General features: G+C 41.7%; 1 protein-coding gene across 1 annotated transcript; it reads left to right on the top strand.

Annotated features, from left to right (window-relative positions):
- Positions 1 to 6,445: 6,445 nt before the first annotated feature.
- rundc1 (RUN domain containing 1) lies at positions 6,446 to 18,612 on the top strand. Its single transcript, XM_078223993.1, has 5 exons — positions 6,446 to 6,895; positions 14,291 to 14,449; positions 15,906 to 16,104; positions 16,814 to 16,924; positions 17,571 to 18,612. Exons 1-5 carry the CDS (start codon positions 6,551 to 6,553, stop codon positions 18,425 to 18,427), a joined length of 1,671 nt encoding a protein of 556 aa, XP_078080119.1. The 5' UTR covers positions 6,446 to 6,550; the 3' UTR covers positions 18,428 to 18,612.
- Positions 18,613 to 20,420: the final 1,808 nt, after the last annotated feature.

The raw sequence follows: 20,420 nt of genomic DNA, 5'->3' as shown, positions 1-20,420 counted from the left end.
ACCTAACCTGCACAACTTTGGATTGTGGGAGGAAATCGAAACTGAAGCACTTGGAGGAAACCCACGCAGACACAGGGAGAATGTGCAAACCCCATACAGACAGTCACCCAAGGCTGGAATCGAATTCGCATCCCTGGCACTGAGGCAGGAGTGCTAACCACTATGCTGCCAAAGTATGACACCAAACCAAACAAGGAAACATTAGATCAGATGGCCAGAAGTTTGGTCAAAGCTGTAGGTTTCAATATGTGTCTTAAAGGAGGAAAATAAGGTAGAAAGGCAGTGAGGTGTAAGGAAGATATGTCAGAACCTGGGGTCTAGCAACTGAAGGCTTGGCCACCAGTGAAGAAGCAATTAAAATCGGGAATCACAAATGTGAATATTTCAGAGAGTAGGGGGGCTGGAGAATAATAGAGGGATATGAAGAGATGAGGCCATGTAGGGTTTGAAAACAAGGATGAGAATTTTAAAATCAAGACATTGCCTGACCAAAAACTAATGTAAGTCAGAAAGTACAGGAGTAAGAGGTGGACAAGTTTGTAAATAATGAGGACGAGATAGATCCAGAAAATTTACCTTAAATTAGGACAAGGGAGATATTCAGTTTTAAACTAATGTGAAAATAATTAAGACTGAGTATGATTGTGGGAAATTATCCTCTTATTCTTCTTGACCAGGCTTTGACCTGGCTGGCCACACCATCCGCCATCAAGACCTCTCCTTTATTGTTCAGCTGGGTCCCTGCCTAGTTCCATTCCTATCTACCCAGTTGTAGCCAGATCATTTCTTGCAATGGCTTCAGTGTACCCGAACAGGCAATGAGTGTGGCAACTAGGGGATTTTCACAGTAACTTCATTGCAGTATTAATGTCGGCCTACTTGTGACACTAATAAATAAACTTTCAAACTTATTTTCTTGCTCCCATGCCATTTTCTCTGGGACCTTCCAAAAATCTATCCTTAGCCTTCTCCTACATTTTTCTCATTCACAAGCTGCCCCAAAAGCACATCAAGGTCCATATGTACACTGATGATACCCAGCTCAACTCACCACCACTTCACCTGAAGACTCCAGGGCTTCTGATTAGAAGCTATACTGTTTGTGTCGCATCCAATATTGGATGAGCAGAGATTTCCTCCAATTAAGCAAAAGGAAGAGCAAAGCCATTGTCTTCTGACACTACCACAAACTTTGTTCTCTTGCAACCAACTCCACCCTTCTTCCTGGCAACTGTCTGTACAAAGAATAAAGAACAAAGAACAACTTAGCACAGGAACAGGCCTTTCGGCCCACTAAGCCTACGCCGTTACGTTGTTTCTATCCCTCTGTTTGCCTCCCATTCATGTGTCTATCAAGATACGGTTTGAACATTGCTAACATGCCTGCTTCCACCACCCCCACTGGCAGTGCATTCTAGGCACCCACCACCCTCTGTGTGAAAAACATTCCTTGCATATCTCCCCTAAACTTTCCCTGTCTCATCTTAAACCTGTGCCCGCTTGTAGATTATCTTTCCACCCTGGGAAAAAGCCTCTGACTATCTACCCTGTACTAAGTTAATTCTGTCACAATGCATTGTGGAGCAAGTCCAACCAATCTCAGTCTGTTTACATCCCTGGTATCCAATTTGACTATTTGCTGAGCTTCTTCCCGGATGTCCAATTTGACCATTTGCTGAGCTTCTGATCCATATACTCTCTATCATCAAGACTGCCTATTTCTATTTCCATAACCTTGTTGATCTCTGCTCCTGTTTCAGCCCATCTGCTGCAGAAGCTTCATCCATATCTTTGTTACCTCTAGATTCATCTACTCCAATGCTCCCAATGTCAATCTCCAGCCTTTCAATCACCTTGGAACTCTGCGCTCCTCCAATTCTTGCCTATTGCATATCTCTGATTTTCTTTATTCTACTGTTGGCAGCATGCCAGTCTAAGTTCTAACTACTGAAATTTCTTCCCTGAACCTCTCTGCAAGTCAGTCTCTCTCTCCTTTTTTTTTAAAGCATTATAATGATTACTGACGTTAATCTGTGATGACGACACAACCAATGCAGAAACAGAGGCATTCTTTCAATCCAAAAAATTTGGCCAAGGTGACCTGCCCTAATCTCAAGGTGTAATGTCAAGCTTTTTTTGCTCACGCTCTTGTGATGTGCCTTGGGACCATTTGTGACCAAAGGGACAGTTATGGATGCAAAATGTGATATTAGCCAAACAGTCCAGCCAGTTTCCCCATCAGTGGTGGGAAAACGTCTAGAAACTATAATTTGGAACATAATTAAAAGTCACATGGACACATGCAGGTTAAGGAGAGTTAGCATAGATTTCTTTATAGAAATTTGTGTTTTACTAACTTGCTGGAGTTTTTTGAAAAGGTAACAGAGAGGGTTGATGAGGGCAATGCTATTGATGTGGTGTACATGACTTTCAAAAGGCATTTGATACAGTGTTGCACAACAGACATGAGAGAAAGGCTATAGCTCATGAATAAAAAGGGTCAGTGGCAACAGTGGTGCAAACAGAGGTGGACTTACAGTGAAACACATCATGCCTAATCACGGTGCCCCGCAAATGCATAGCCTCTCCTGCTTGTTGGTGGCTGTGGGGTCACCAATCAGAGCCTGATAGCTCTGAATTTGCCTATAGGCTCATGAAACATGAATGAGCTTATCAGCCAGCAATGCAGAGCAACACTGGGCTCTCATTGGTCAAGATCCTTCGAGCAGGAGAACACTGTCCAAAATCATTAAGAGGTGAAGGTGACTTGGAGAGAGCAGCAGTAAAGATCTCCCTAAAAGTGCTTTTAAAAAAAGCAGCAACCAGGTTTCTGACTCAGGGCTGAGGAGGCTAAATAGCTAGGCAAGCAGCCTGGGCCAGCACAGTGAGGCTGTCAACATTTGTAAGACCATTGTAAAATGTCTGAAACATTTTCTTTACTGTATTAAAGCATCTCGAATGTTACTTGATGTATGCAAAGAACCTGAATATCATTACTTTTTCTGTGATGGCCATTTTGGAATGTTTGTAATGTTTTTACAGATTTATAGATAAAGTATATTTTTGGAAAAAAGAAATGAGGTTGTCAAGCTTCTCGGCCTTTGGACGAAGTTCAAGTGTTGGATCAAGCCCAAGATGGGGTGCAATGCCTTATCCTGTCAGCTTGGATCTTGTTTGTCCCTTTTATGGGGACCATGAATCAGATTCAATTTGAGTTTGAATTTTGTTTTTGAAGTGATCAAGGAATGGATTTGGGTTTGCCTGGTCCACTCTGAGCATTGGCTTTGTAACTTTAAGGATATAGTAAAAACATTTTTTTAAAAGTGAGGTTGCCAAGCTCAAGGGGTGCAAGGGCTGAGGAGGTGATAGTCAAGGGGAATAGCGAGGCAACTTGACCCCCAGGCCAGGGCTGAGGAGGGCTGGGCAACCAAATGCGAGGTGATACCTGGTAGTCTGAGCCAGCACAGAGGTCATTGAGCTCAAGGAGTGCGAGGGCATGGAGGTGCACCCGTCAAGGGGAGCAACAGGGTGGCTTAACCCCCAGGCCAGGGCTGAGGAAGACTGGTTAACCAAGGACGAGATCAGAGGCCAGAGAGCCGGGCAGGTGGCTTGAATGAGCAGCAAAAGGGAGGTGAGGTCAGTGAGGGGAACAGCAGCTGGGGTGATTTGACCCCCCCCAGGCCAGGGCTGAGGAGGGCTGACCAACCAAGGGCGAGGCCATACCAAAGCCAGGCAGCCTGAGCCAGCAGCGAGACTGTGAAGAAAAGTGTAGAAGGAAAGCTATCTGAGTTGGCATGCCAACAAGAGATGAAGCAAGAAAATCTTCAAATCTGTCCCACTTCCAAATTCTCTTGTTTAAATTCTGTTTTTCAAAAGGGATCATTTGCTGGTCTGATATAATGGCTGTGGGTCATGTGCAGATAGTTCGAACCACCATCTCCCATTAGTCTCAAGACTGGCCTTCAGAAAGTTTCTTCTCGGACAAAGAATGGAATCCTGCCAGACAAAGCCACTGATATTGGACTTGGAGTCACTGGACACTCCAAAGAACAAAGAACAATACAGCACAGGAACAGGCCCTTCGGCCCTCCAAGCCTGCACCGATCATGTGTTCCTAACTAGACCATCCATTTGTATCCCTCTATTCCCAGTCTGTTCATGTGGCTATCTAGATAAGTCTTAAATGATCCTTGGGTGTCTGCCTCAACCACCTTGCTTGGTAGTGCATTCCAGGCCCCCACCCCCCGCATATCTGTCTTGAACCTTGAACTTGTGACCCCTTGTGTTTGTCATTTCTGACCTGGGAAAAAGCTTCCAACTGTTCACCCTATCTATGCCCTTCATAATTTTATAAACTTCTATTAGGTCGCCCCTCAACCTCCGTCTTTCCAGGGAGAACAACTCTAGTTTACTCAATCTCTCCTCATAGCTAATACCCTCCATACCAGGCAACATCCTGGTAAACCTTTTCTGCACTCTCTCCAAAGCCTCCATGTCCTTCTGGTAGTGTGGCGAACCAGAACTGGATGCAGTATTCCAAATGTGGCCTAACTAAGGTTCTATATAACTGCAACATCATATGCCAACTTTTATACTCTATGCTCCGTCCAATAAAGGCAAGCTTGCCATACGCCTTCTTCACCACCTTTTCCACCACCTTTTCCACCTGTGCTGCCACCTTTAAGGATCTGTGGACTTGCACACCCAGATCCCTCTGTGTGTCTATACTCCTGATGGTTCTGCCATTTATTGTATAGCTTCCCCCTGCATTAGAACTACCAAAATGCATCACTCATGTGAATAACTATAACTTCTTTGACTTTGTGAGAGGACGTAAGGAATTTAATTTAATTTAAACTGAGACTCTGAAATATACTGAATGGCAGCCTAAGCATCTTGTTGACTGGAGTATTTACTCCTTCACTGGACTGGCTCATTCTGTCCTGCACTGGCCTGTGCTGCAGTCCTGTCATTGGCTGAATTTTCCATCTTGTTGCTCGTCGGCAAGTTCCATGTTTGCTCACCTAGAGACACACTGGTGACAATATTGGCCATCTTTGCCATCATTCTGACAAAAGGTAAGCTTGGATTTCAATTCAACAATTATTCATACAGGCATATTTTTACAAATTTAAAAGCACTAAAGCAGTTAAATAGTGTATTTTTGTGTCTTGCACCTTTGTGTTCTGTGGGGTGAGGCTGGGAGGGGTTGCGTGGGCCATGATTTCATTAGGGACAGGATATGTCATCATTGGGATAGGACATTACATCATTAGGGAGGCAGAAAAGAAGGTGGGCATGGGTCCACACAAAGTGTAAGTCTGCCACTGGGTAGAGATGAGATGCTCTTTCGGAGAGTTGGTGCAGACTCAATGGGCTGCATGGCCTGCTTCTGCACTGTGGGAATTCAATGCACAAAGGGCATACAGTATCCTAGGTTTTATTAATAGGGGAGAGAGAACAAGACCAAAGTATTATTTCGACCTCAAAGCTGGAATATTGTGTACAGTTCTGAGCTTTGCATTTTAGGAAGGATATGAAAGCATTGAAGAGAGTGGAGAAGAGATTTATGAGAATGGTTCCTGAGATGAGGAATTTCAGTTAAGAAGTAAAATTGGTGAAGTTGGGGCTCTATTCCTTGGCCACTGCGGAAGCAGCGGGAAGCGTAGACGGAGTTGATAGAGGGGAGGCTGTTTTTCTGTGATGGACTGGGCTACGTTCACAACCTTTTGTAGTTTCTTGCAGTTTTGGTCAGAGCAGAAGCCATACCAAACTGTGATACATCCGGAAAGGATGCTTTCTATGGTGCATCTGTAAAAATTGGTGAGAGCCGTGGCAGACACGCAAATTTCCTTAGCCTCCGGAGAAAGTAGAGGCGTTGGTGAGTGTTGGCATGGAGGGACCAGGACAGGTTGTCGGTGATCTGGACACCTGGAAACTTGAAGCTCTCAATCATTTCCACTTTGGCGGCATGGTGACACAGTGGTCAGCACTGCTGCCTCACAGCACCAGGACCTGGTTCAATTCCTGGCTGGGTCACCATCAGTTTGTTCTCCCTGTGTCTGTGCGGGTTTCCTCCGGGCGCCCTGGTTTCCTCCCACAGTCCAAAAGACGTGCTGGTCAGGTGCACTGGCTATGCTATATTCTCCCTCTATGTACCCGAACAGGTGCCAGAGAGTGGCAACTAGGGGATTTTCACAGTAACCTCATTGCAGTGTTATGTAAGCCTACTTGTGACACTAATAAACTTTAAAATCTTAAAAGTCCATCCCCGTTGATGTAGACAGGGGCATGTAGCATATTAAATGGGAAGGTAGCTTAAGGTTATTAAAGAATAGCTTTTAACCGGGAGAGGCCAAATGGTCTGACACCTTTACTCACCTGGTGGTTGCTCGGTGACGTCATGCGGATGACGCAATTGCCTGACGTCATGGGCCTACGTCACGACGTAACGCCAGGTGTGTTGTCCCCACAAGATGGCGGTCGGGCTCCGGATGTTTTGAAGCCGGCGGGCGACAGGTGAGGGGGGAAACGGCCCAACCGGCACAGCATGGATGATATGTCCCTGTCAGATTCCGAGCGGCTGGCCGGGGAGCGCTGGGCCCCGGTGGGAGCGGTGGCCAGCCCCGTGGAGGTGGAGCGGGCCCAGGCGGTCCCGGCGGCGCTGATGGCGGAGAAGATGCAGCGGCTGGAGAGCGAGCAGGAGCTGCTCAACTCGTCGCTGCTCGCCCTCACCTCGCACTTCGCCCAGGTCCAGTTCCGCCTCAAGCAGATCGTCAACGCGCAGAGCGACCAGAAGGAGCGGCTGCTGAAGGAGTTGGAGGACTTCGCCTTCAAGGGCTGCCCGCAGCCCTTCGTGACCCGGGCTCTGGACGGGCAGCAGTTGGACACTGCGGTAAGGGCCATGAACCCAGGACACCCTGCTCCACTCAACCTGCCACAGCAGCCCGATCCACAGGATCCACTTTAAAACCGTCTGCTCCAATTTGAATGCAACTCAGAGATCATAGAATCCGATAGTGTAGGAGAAGGCCATTAGGCCCATCGAGTCTGTACCGACCGCACTCCTAGCCAGGATCTATCCCCATAACCCCATGCATTTTTTTTTACCCTAGCTAGTCCCCTTGAAACTAAGGGGCAATTTAGCATGGCCAATCCACCTAACCCGCACATCTTTGAAAACTCATTTGTTTCCAAAAAAACTTCTGGAATAACTTCTGGTGGTGTCGTGGTATTATCACTGGATTAGTAATCCAGAGACCCAGGGTGATTGTTTTGGGGACACAGGTTCGGATCCCACCACGGTCAATAGTGAAATTTGAATTCAATAAAAATCTGGAATTAAGGGTCTAATGGTTCACTAATGTACTTTAGGGAAGGAAATGACTCCAGACCAACAGCAATGTGGTTGACTCTTAAATGCCCTCGTGGGTATGCAGTGAATACTGGCCCAGCCAGTGATCCCCACATCCCATGAACAATTTTTTTTAAAAAAGTTCTCTATAGCATGATGTACAGCAAACCAATGACAAATCTGAGGTGTCTTGCTGGGTGCTCCTCCACTCATCTGTGTCGAGAATATGTTCCATACTCCCCAGCCACTCCTTGCTAAATTGTAATTTGAGAATAAGTGCACTGAAAATGCCCAAATCTGTCATGTTGACCTTCTAATTGCACATTCATAATTGAAATCTTGCTGTAATCAAATGCACAATTCATTTTGAATTACTTTTGTTAGCCATCACTGCCAGCTCCTTCCTAACTCGACTGTGGAGATTTTAATCTGTATCGCATACCTGCTGGCCATTGTAGTGGACTGAACTCCAGAGACATGACCCGACTACATAAATTTAATCTGGTAATATGATATGGGCTCAGTGTATTGGAATGGCCCGATATAAAGTTTTGTAGTCAACTAATTATTCTATTACCCATCACCAGTTCCATGTATAAAATTACTGTCGTCATCACTTGTACATCAAAAGTGGTTCTGTATAATTAGATGCACTTTACTAGTGTATGGAAAAGTCTACTAATCTATTGTAATTGTCACCTAACTTAATTTTATTGTCCACATGTCAAAGGCATTGTAAAAATACTGCAGCACACATTTATTTTAGGCATTTGCCCAAAATAATTTTGTCTGGTATAATTAATTAATTTAGCAGAATTTCTGCTGTTATTCACAAGACTACTTGTAGCTCTGAGTAAGTTACAGGAATTTATGAAAATTGTTGCATCTAAAATATAATAATTCTATTGGAAAGCACATGTTATTTTCACTATTATTTTTCTCTCCTCATTGGGTTACCCAAGTGCAATAATACTGTTCCCCAGCTGAAAGGTTGACGGATAACTCTGCTGGCAACTTTAAAAATAATCAATACTTTCAAGTCATATGAACAGTTTCTCCATAAAGGGAAGCAACTTGGCCATGATTAGGATCCTGGTTGAACTCGAATATGTTGAGTGGTTCTGAATTGATCCCTTAGAAATCTGAGATACAGTTTGGTTAATAGTCTAGTGAGCCCTTGAATAGTCAACAGCAATTTTTAAGAAGTGTTGATACAACATAAGAAATAGAAGCAGGAGTGGTGAGCTAGGCACTCCAAGCCTGTCCCATCATTCAATATGATCATGATTGATCTGTGCCAGCCTCAACTCTTTTTCCATGCCATTTCCCCATCGTTTCTATTCCTTGAACTATCAAATATTTATCCACCTCCACTTTACTTCTAATGATCCAGCCTCCACTACCCTTTGGGGCAGGGAATTCCAGAGATTAACCACCCTCTGCGAGAAAGAAATTCTGTGCACCTCAGTTTTAAATGACCAGCCCTTTATCTTGTAGCTATGTCCTCTTGTTTGAGACTCCCACTAGTGAAAATATCTCACCATCTACCCTGTCAAGCATCCTCAGGATGTTAAATATTTGAATAAGGTCACCCCTCACTCTTCTAAACTCCAAGGAATACAGACCCAGGCTATTTAGTCTCTCTCAATAGGACAACCCTCTCATTCCAGGAATTAGCCTGGTGAATCTCCTTTGGACTGCCTCCAATGTTACTATATCCTTTTTTAAGGAAAGCGGACCAAAACTGTAAGCAGTATTCCAGGTGAGGCCTCTCCAGCTCCCTATACAATTGCAAAAAGAGCTCCCTATTTTTAAATTCTAAGCCCTTTGCAATTAAAGCCAAAGTGCTGATTGCCGCCTTAACTACTTGTTGGTCCTGCTTGTTAGCTTTTTGTGATTCCTGCACTAAAACACCCAAGTCCCTCTGTACATCACTGACCTGCAGTCTCTCTCCATTTAGATAATCTGCCTTTTGATTCCTCCTACCAAAGTGCGTGACCTCATAATTCCCCACATTAAGCTCTATTTGCCTGGCTTTTGCCGAGTCACCCAATCTATCTATGTCCCATTGCAGAATCATAATCTCATTACAACCTGCCCTTCCACCTATCTTTGTATCATCGTCAAATTTGGAAATCTTACATTTTGTTCCTTCCTCCAGGTTATTAATGTAAATAGTGAACAATTGCAGAACATATTTCTTGCATACTGAACAGCTGTTAAGTAATTGTCCTACTTCAAGACTGTATTGTGTAAATTCAGCACATTGACAGCACTTGGGATTATTCCTACAGCATTTGTACAGATGTACTGTATTTCAAATTTGAAAGAATCTGGATGCTACCTCTACAGTTTTTGAATGTTGAAATTTTCGAAGAAAGATGCACAGAATTGAGACATTGCATTAGATGATCATAAATAAACCTAAATTGCCTTTGACACGCACAGTCCTTTTTACTGAGTAATTAAACGTTTTTCCAAAATACTTAAACTGGATATGAAGCTACACAATTGGAATTCTGAAGGATATTTTTTATATTTCATTGGATGTAGGCGCTGGCTAGGCCAGCTTTTGTTGCCTGTCCCTTATGCCACAGTCCAACTGGCATAGGATAAACACCCAGTGTTGTTAGGAAGGGAGTTCCAAGATTTTGACTAGTAACAGTAAAGAAACGGCAATTGTAGTTCCATCGGTTGTAATGTTGTGTGACTTGGAGGAGAACTTGCAGTTGGTGGTGGTCTGATGCAGGTGCTGCTCTTGTCCTAGGTGGTAGGGTTTGTGGGTTTGGAAGGTGCTGTCAAAGGAGGCTTAGTGAGTTGCTGCAGTGTCTCTTGTGCATAAGTGGTGGAGGCAGCAAATGTTTAAGGTGGTGGATGGGGTGCCAATCAAGCAGGCTGCTTTGTCCTGGATGGTGTCTGCTTTCTTGATTGTTGTCAGAGCTGCACTCCTCCAGCAAGTGGAGAGTATTTCATCGCACTCCTCACTTGTGCCTTGTAGATGGTGGACAGGCTTTGGGAAGTCAGAAAGTGAGTTACTCGCCGCAGAATTCTCAGCCTCAGACCTGATGTTGTATACACGGTGTTTATAACACTGATCAAGTTTCGTTTCTGGTAAATGGTAACCTTCAGGATGTTGATTACTGGGATTCAGTGATGACAATGCCACTAAGTGTCAAGGGAAGATGGTTAGATTTTCTCTTATTAGTTATTGCCTGGCACATGTGTGGTGTGAATGTTGCTTGCTACTTATCAGCCCAGGCCTGAATGTTGTCCATTTCTTTTTCCATATAGACTTGGGCTGCTTTGGTATCTGAGGAGTCACAATAAGTACACAACACTTCAGGCCTCAGCAAACATCCCCACTTCTGATATTATGATGGAGGCAATGTCATTGATGAAGCAGCTGAAAATGGTTGGGCCTAGCACACTACCCTGAGGATCTCTTGCAACAATGTCCTGGGACTGAAATGATTGACCTCCAGCAACCGTAGCATTCTTCCTTTGTGCTAAGTACAACTCCAACCAAAGGAAGTGGATTGTGGTTGTTGGAGGCCAATCGTCTCCATCCTAACACATAACTGCAGGAATTCCCCAGGTTAGTGTCCTATACCGTACCATGCTTTACTGAATAGTTAGACCCTAGTTTAGAATATATAAAATATCAATAACGTAATCAAAATTAATCTTTTCAATATTATGTTAGAGTATTAAACTTGGCAGATAATGTACTTTGAATGTATATATCCATTGTGCAAGTAAATTTCTTAATTGTAATCGCAAATCAAATATTAAAAATATTGCTGTTGCTGTAAATACACACAATCGGTTGGCATCACTAAAAAGAAAAAGTAGGTTTTGATGTTTCAGGAGTATGCTTGATATTTAACATTTAAACAACAAGTCCTGAAGAATATCAACAAGTTTATTTTCTGTGTTGCTGGCTGAGCATTTTCCCCATCCCCCTCCAAACAGGGATATTGTGTTCTTTTCACTCATTTCTAAAGAAGACGAATGATTGATTTTTCCATTACTCATGCTCAATACCAAGAGCTGCCCACCCTGCCTACTTTAGTGAAATTATTGCAATGCATTATGCATGTGACATTCAGGGTAGCATCCAAATATAATCTCAGAAAAATGACAGATCTACAAAATTTTCATTTTTACATGTTAATTTTATAAATGATTATGATGTTTTGTATTGGGCCTGTCACAAAATTGTGATGTGTAGCTTTACAATTTCCAATATCAATCATCTTACCCATGTAGCCCATAGTTCAATAATAAACTAGAATGTAAAATTCAAACAAGCAGGTTAACGCTGAGATTATTAACTAAAAAAACAGCTGAAGTTTGGAAGAAATTAAGTAATTGTAATATATCAAATGATTCTAATATTCTGTTTTCTTTTAACAATCCTGCCTAACTTACAGGAAGGTTTGGTAAGTTTTTATATTCACTAATTGTTTATTTTTTTGCATAGCAAATGAAAATGTTGTGAACATAGATCACTGATAGTTGGGTCATTTTTTGCATTGCAAATGGAACATCCAGTCATTTGAATTAATTAATGTGGGCTGGGATTATGCAGAGCTTTTTGACAATGAGCTGTCTGCGTTTGGGTGTGAAAGAGGGAAGTCCTCACCATATCAACTGTGCAGCTGTGGACCCCTATTTCCGAGCCAGCCATCATTTTGAAATTGGTTGGTGATTGATGAGAGCTTCCTCTTTTCTGTTCCCTGTGCAATCAGGTGTAACAGGATTTTAACGGCCAGTTGAGTAATAACTATTGCTGAACAACATATCTGGCACTGAAAAAAGTAATTTTCTACTTGTGGAATGTTTTATTTGACCTATAAATTACAGACTTTTTAAAACTAATTTTAAAAAGGTTTAATAGATATATATATTTCAGCATCTACCTTCACTCCATTTGTATGTCCCAAATTTTATTTTGCTGTTTGTAAATTTTTTTAGAGAATCATTTTAATTTTAGTGCTTTTCATTTCCTAGTTGGCCCTCTGTGAGAATGGCTGTTGGGGCAGCTTGATTGTACCACCATCACATCACACTGAGAATTTCCATTATGGAACATGGTAATCCACTCCATGGCAAGAAAGGTCATGTTCTTGCCACCAAGATTACCAGATCTCTCAGCAAGGCATTATTTGAGGTCAACAGCAAGTACTCTTGCTTTGTCACTGACCGTAAATTCCAGGCCATTAATAATAACAGCAAGGTGGAAACTTAGTACCGAAAAGACGGAATTAACTGAGAATTTGAATGAACCGACATTGATTCATAAATAGTCGATGTGAATGCTTCAGGAACTATGAAAAATATAATTTCCATGTCTGTTCTTTGTATGCCTTAAAAACGCACAGCTGTAAATCTGAATTTGCCTGCATGAATGAGCATGGTTAGTTTTTTTTAAAGTTAATTTTATTTCACTTTTGTTCTTTTGAGGCCTCAAAACTGTGGAACTCCTTCCCTGCTACATTCTGCAGGCTTGTTTTCAGCAACAGGTTTTTTGTCTGAAACAATCTGTCAGATTGATATTAGGAGCAGTGCACATTAATTGTTCTATTTCAAAATGTGAAGGAGGATACAGCCGGATCCATTAGTGTTATGTTACAGACTGCAGTGGGGGTGACTGAACTTGGGACCAAGGTGGCTTCAGTTGGGATGGGAGCATGTACATCTTGCCGATACCTCGGTGGCTGGCACTGTTGGGGTTTGCAGTTAGCATGGATAGGAAATGCAGTTCTGCAGACAGGTGCTGCCTATTGGGTGTGTGGTTGTTGGGGCATGCTCCTACTTTGGTGTCTGATGTGTGTACTCATGATGGGTCTCAACCAGCTGGGTACAGGGATGTGAATGAATTTGGTGCCATGTGCTGGAGGCAAATGTACCAGTGATTGAAGTCATCAGTGGAGTCAGGCGGCGTTAATTTGCCAATGCCTGTAGAAGCAGGTGTAAAAATAATTTGTGGAAGTAATGAGAAGATGGATTAGTTAATTCATGGAGGATCAAAGCACCAGTGATTGGGAGAGTGAAGGAAGAAGAGCAGTTGTGTGCCAGCATGAAGTTGAATCAGGGAAAGTGACAACTATGCTAGTATAGAATTGGAACAGAGCGGATTTGTCCCAGCATGGAATTGGAGAGGATCACGGAGAGGGCTAAATTGAACAGGGGTTAGACTTAGCAGCCTTGTCCATTATTTCTAGCTTGCTATATTCCATATTTGAAAATGGCAAAATTGGGATATTTTTGTTAATGCTAAGGCAAAAACTATAATCAATATTTTTAAAACTACCAAAATATTCAGCATTGAAAGAATTAAGTGCAGCAGATCTGTTATCACAAATCATGCACTTCAGCTTTAATAGCTGATAAGAAAATGCAACTCGAAAGGTACCAGATAGAGTATGACGCACTGTCAAAAGTAGAAGCTGAACAAAAGGAATTCATTGATCAGTTCATTCTTCAGCATTCTTATTATTGCTTTAGATTATTACTTTTACCTGTTCCAATAGTTTGCATTTATTAAGTTTCCCTGTGGTATGTAGCTGCATGTCTTGTGTTTTGTTAACTTTAATTCAGCATTTTCCAGCTTGGTTCGTTTAATCTAGTTCTGTGTCAGTATTCAGATTCCCTGTTACTTTGTGAAAAGATATATTTTCACACAGTTTCTTTGGTTTCTGTGCAATCTGAGTGAATATGTACTAGGGGATTTTCACAGTAACTTCATTGCAGTGTCTGTTACTAAGCCTACTTGTGACTAATAAATAAACTTGTTTATGAAGAGTAAGCCTGCAGTTTTCCCAACGCTTGGTCAGTTTAGATGGAGTCTGCAATTATTACGCGTATTTTCTTCTTGTATATTTGAAAACTCACTGAAGGGGTCAGCTTGATTTTTCTTTCTTTGCTTCTCAGAGTGAAAGGGAGAAACTTGAACGACTGGAGGCCCAACGGCAGAAACAGAGGGAGTTGATTATACAGTTAAAGACACAGCTGGATGACTTGGAGACATTTGCTTACCAGGAGGGCAGCTATGAATCCCTCCCCCAGTCAATAGTCCTAGAACGCCAGCGGGTAAGGATTGTAACCAAGTGCAATTGAAAGCCATTGTGTACAGCAGACGTTTTCTCATTTCATTGATGATCAATTTAATCTAGAGGCATAATCAACCAATAATAACTACAAAGTTTTCAACCGCCACAAAGTGTTTAGACTTGGACCTGCCTAAGTATCAAGTTAACCAATGAATAGTACAAAGGGTAGTTGATGTGTTTCAACTAGCTAAACTAGTTAAACTCTGGAACTATCTCCTCCAAAAAAAAGCTGTTACAGCCAGATCAACTTAAAATTTCAAAACTGAGATTGATAGACTTTTTGTATACACAGTTATGGTATCAAAATGGATAAACAGATTTGAGATACAAATCAATAATGATCTAATTGAATAACGTACTAGCTTTGGGGAGCTGAATGATCTACCTGAGTCTATGTTCCTAAATAACATCGGTTTAGAAAAAGATCTGTATTTATCTAATGCCTTTCACTTAAGGATGTTCACAGCACTTCACAGCTAATGAAGTACTTTTGAAGCATAGTCGTTGTTTTAATGTAGGAAGTATAGCAGCCAATTTGCACACGAATTACAAACTGAAATGAACAATCACAGAATCTCTACAGTGCAGAAGGAGGCCATTCAGCCCATCGAGTCTGCACTGACCACAATCCCACCAAGGCCCTATTCCTGTAACCCCGCTCATATTTACCCTGCTAATCCCCCTGACACTAGGGTCAATTTAGCATGGCCAATCAACCTAACCCGCACGTCTTTGGACTGTGGGAAGAAACCGGAACATCCGAAGGAAACCCACGCAGACACTGGGAGAATGTGCAAACTCCACACAGACAGTGACCCGAGGCTGGAATTGAATCTGGGTCCCTGGCGCTGTGAAGTAGCAGTGCTAGCCACTGTGCCACCAGATTATCTGTTTTACTGATATTGAGTAGGGGGTAAATTTAAGACATGAGAAGAATGCCACTGTTCCTTGTCAAGTAGTGCTGAGGAATCTTTTACATCCATCTGACAAGCATATAGAACCTAGGTTGTAAAATCGCATCTGATGGTGCAGCGTTCCCTCAGTACTGCACAAAAGTGCAAACCTAGATTAGGAACTTATCTCTGTAATGGAGTTTGAACCATAGGTTTCTGATATTTCTTTCAAGAGTAATGTCACTGAGTCTGGGGCTAACATATGATGTTGGGCTCTATTCTGGCAAGGTGCCAGCTTGCAGCCACAATTTTCCACATGTCAGGTATATTTTGCAGTGGAAGGATAAAAGAGAGCCAGACCACTTGTCCCTGCCCACAGGTGCTGTGATAATCAGATACTGTCTAAACTTTGTGATGGACAGAACTCTATCTGGAAACAAAACATTTGCATGCCCTCCTAATTGGAAGTTATTCATGGGGCCCAGAAATATGATGGGAAGGTGCAGAAAAAATGTGCATTGATGAGTGTCTCTTTTTTTTAAGGTAATCATTGATGAATTGATTAAGAAGCTAGATGTGAATCTAAATGAAGACTTTAGCAATTTGTCACCAGAAGAGCTCAGACAGCGTGTCGATGCGGCAATTGCCCAAATTGTGAATCCAGCAAGAGTGAAGGAACAGCTGGTAGAGCAGCTTAAAACGCAGATTTGTGACCTCGAAATGTTCATCAACTTTCTCCAGGGTATGTAGAACTATTGTGTTGCTCTAAATAGCCACTGGTGTTTATTGCACTCGTAGGTTAATTGATCTTTTGATCAATTTTTAAAAATATATATATATATATATATTTAAAAGTTTTGCAACTTAATTTTTTTTGATGAATTGGTGTCTGTCAGGGAACGTCAATCCTTACTACCTTCACCCAACCCACCACCACTCAAAAATAAAATCTCCAGTGTCCCTTGTGCAATTTGATAAATGAAGGGTCGTGTGTGCCAACCAAAACCAAGCAACAAAAATGCAACCAGCCAGAGAAATTTCAATTGTGAAATGCCTATACTTGTTTCCTTTCCCCCAGAAATGATAAAGGCTGTATCAGCATTATCAGAATCTATAATCTTTTGACCAGATAAAGACGCTGTTCAGCATTTTATATTGCTGTTTGTTTAACTCGGTGGGATTGGGAGGGGGAATACTATGATGCTCTTTTCTAGGTTAAACAACACTAGCTGCCAGAAGCCTTTTTATGACTGGGTCTCAAAGGTCGTAAGTGATAGGTGACATGGAACTTTGATTCTGACCTTAAATCAATATGAATCCTGTTCATGTATTATTTTTCTTTCAATCCCTCGAGTGGAATGCTCGAAAAGGCCCAAAAACTTTACTGAAGTGGCTCCCTAAGAATTTTGCCGAAGTAATGTGGTCTTTACGTTTGTGCTTTCATTACACAGATGAGGTTGGAAGCCCTCCACAGCCTCAGAATGGAAGGTGTACATGCACTGTGCATGGAATGAATGAGTCTAAAGCATCAAGTACAAAATTCTCAGGTGGAAGCCATCATGGTGAGGTCTAATTTTTCTGATGCATTTTATTTCTGGGTGTGAGGGGCTCTTGTACTAAAGATAAGTTATCTTTTCATGGTCATTGTCCAGAGTCTTTAAGTTGTAAAGCGGACATTCCATGATATCCCTAAAACGTTAGGTGTAATCAGTGCAACTTTATCTAAAGTGTTAATTGTTGGCCTTTTGTCCTAACTAGAGAAAATCTGTGCCACTCAACTATGATTGAGTAATCTACCCTCTGTCAGTACATTATTGCCAAAGAAACTATCATCTAACTCTATATTAGTGTACATTTTTCTTCTTTCCTCCAATGTTTGTGTGGATAAAAATAACCACTTCTCATTTAATTAACTTGATGTTGGAAGTACGGTCTAATGCTTGTGACAATTAAAATTCAGTAAACATTTTCATCTTTACAAAGCATCAACTCTCGAAACTCTTAAGGTTACCCCTGAGACCCATAAGTCATGTGTGATTACCGTATACCTGCAGTAGAGCAAAAGACTGTTCTGATTGTCACTGTCCTTCGGTGGTAATTAATTTTGAGACTGAGTTAATATGACAAGAGGAGACACATATGTGCAAGTATTTTTTTTCTGTTGTTAGAAATGTATATTTTTTTACCGACTTTTTTGTTGTTTTACAGTGGATCAAGAAACAACCAGAAAGATGAGAGAGACTGGGTTAAACCTTGTGCGCAGAGCACTGGCAATATTGCAGATATTTGCTGTCAGTCAATTTGGATGTGCTGCTGGTCAGATCCCACGTGGACTGTGGCAGCCTAATGAAACAGACAAGGACTACAGTCCACTGCTACTGAAACTAGAGGGTGCTGTAGGTAAAGTAAAGCAGTTGGCATTGAGTCATCAACAGGCTGACAAGCATGTGGTCAGCAGCCGTGACATTTGTCTTGGGAAGAATGAACTTATAACCACTGTACGAAAAGAGTTGTCAATAGCTCTCAGAGACCTGATGGGCCATGGTCTGTATGCCTCCTCTCAAGGAATGAGTTTGGTCCTAGCTCCAATTGCGTGCCTCCTTCCTTCGTTCACAACCTCTCCGCAAACCATGCATCCCTGGCAACTTTTTGTGAAGTACTATAATACCAGAAATGGTAGAGCTTTTGTAGAGTCTCCTGCTCGCAAGCTCTCTCAATCCTTTGCCTTGCCAGTGACTGGAAGTGGCGTTGTAACTCCAAAACAAAGTTTACTTTCCGCAGTCCACACTGTGCTCATCGAACATGACCGTTACAAGCGCAGTGCGGATTCAGAATTTAAGGCCTTAATATGCATGGCGTTGAACGAGCAGCGTTTGGTTTCCTGGGTGAACCTGATTTGTAAGTCAGGGACACTTATCCAGAGTCACTACCAGCCGTGGAGCTATATGGCTTCTACTGGGTTTGAGAGTACACTCAACATACTCAGCCAGCTTAGCAACCTGCACTTCAACCTTCCAGTCGACACTGCGGTTCGACAGTTAAAAAATATCAAAGATGCTTTTTAGTGTTTCCTGATTGTATATATTTTATTCAAGATGTTCTATTTTGTCCTAACAAAGATTGATTTGAATGTTCAGATCAATTTCAAATTAAATCTATGCTACTCTTATTTTGAATATCACAACCTTAACTGAAAGTTTGAGGTATGTCTAATTGATGACTGGATCATTTCCACACCCCCCCTACCCCCCCAAAAGAGGTCAGTTACAATTGTATTTTAAATCAAGATTATAAGTGACTATAAAAGTTTTAAGACTGGATTTTAATATTTATAAAATATGACAGGTAGCATAGCTCACGTTGAGACATAGGATGTACTGTCTTCTAACAATAGTGTTTTCAGCAATATATTATATGAATCATGTTACAGGAAGAAAATGTGACATTCACGAGAAGTGCACACTACTGTATATTGCTACTACTGTATTTGTTACAGGTAGATGGTTTAAATCTGCTTTCTATAAAAGGAACACTAGGGAGTTGTTGGGTTTTTGTTCCCCTCGTTTTTTTATGAATACTCGATCTTTGTCATAATTTCTGATCATCAGCTAGTCAGAGTAATTTCTACTACAGTAAGCCAGGTCATCAGTTTTGGAGCCTGGCTGAAAAGTGAAGTAAGCCAATTAGCTCCTTGAGCCTGTCCTGTCATTCAATGCGTCCCAGGCTGATCTACAATTTAACTCCATAATTATCGGTACAAACTCACATTGGTTTTAATGAGGCCCCCTATGTTAGAGAACCTTGTGGTTCTAGAGCACGTTATTAGTAAGTTAGATAGCAAGTATTTTACTCTCTAACTTTTGAATTTCATTTTATCTTTTAATTTTTGCCTTCTTTTCATTGTACACCCACCAGTTTTGACCAATGAAGATGGACAGTTACCATCCTTTGGGCCTGTGCAAAATTGTTTTGAAAGAATGAGAGAGCAGTTCAGGGTGGGTGGAACATGGCTTTAAGTCTCAAGCTTTATCGTTCGGCTTGAATAACGTAACGTAGTGAATTGCTGCACACATCTGCCACTCCATGGCATTGTGCATTGGAGTATCATCCAAGTTGTGTAGCTTGTGTCCCAATTGTGTTTAACGATATATCTGTGTTTCTGTCATGCATAATAGTTTTGTACTTGCTGAGCAATGGGTATGACCTGTACAGACTACTATGTGTGTCCTATGTTTTGGTCAGGGGAATGTTATTTTCTTTCAGATGCTGATATTTCTGGAGGATCAGCAAGATTCAACTATAACTTAATGGATGCTATTAGGCAATTATCTAAAATGTTTTGGTTACAAATATTAAATATAGATTTATCTACAATTTATACATATATAATATATTCAGTTATGGTGTAATGTTTAGTGCGATTGGGATGTTCTGATATATGTATTAGGAATTCCATTTTCTTTTGACTGCTTTTCCTCACTCCTTTCCTAGCTGTATACTCTGAGAAGTTATTCTGTCTAATGTTGAATACAGCCTGTGGCCAATATTGCTTTCTGGTACGCAGAATATAAACCATACCTATTGGAAGAAAAATATTGATACTTTTTCTTTCTAAAATCCCATTTTTCACAAATTCATATGCATCCATACATGTCTTAATCATGAAGTGTAATCAATTAACCACTACATTTGTGAGGTCATTCAAAATAGTGTCAATTGAATTTGGACATGTGCAGTTCATGCATAAGCTCTATGCCTCAAAGAATCCATACTAGAAGTTAAGAGGAAGGTTTAAGAGGTGTGGCACAGTGGTTAGCACTGCTGTCTCACAGCGCCAGGGACCTGGGTTCAATTCCGGCCTCGGGTGACCGTATGGAGTTTGTATGTTCTCCCTATGTCTGCGTGGGTTTCCTCCGGGTGCTCTGGTTTCCTCCCACAGTCCAAAGATGTGCAGGTTAGGTGGATTGGCCATGTTAAATTGCCTTAGTGTCAGCGGGATTAGCAGGGTAAATACACGAGGTTACAGGGATAGGGCCTGGGTGGGATTGTTGTTGGTAC

Source organism: Mustelus asterias, chromosome 11 (assembly GCF_964213995.1).
Source record: "Mustelus asterias chromosome 11, sMusAst1.hap1.1, whole genome shotgun sequence".
NCBI lineage: Eukaryota > Metazoa > Chordata > Chondrichthyes > Carcharhiniformes > Triakidae > Mustelus > Mustelus asterias.
Note: the sequence above shows the minus strand (reverse complement) of the source record. Positions and strands in the feature narration are given on the sequence as shown.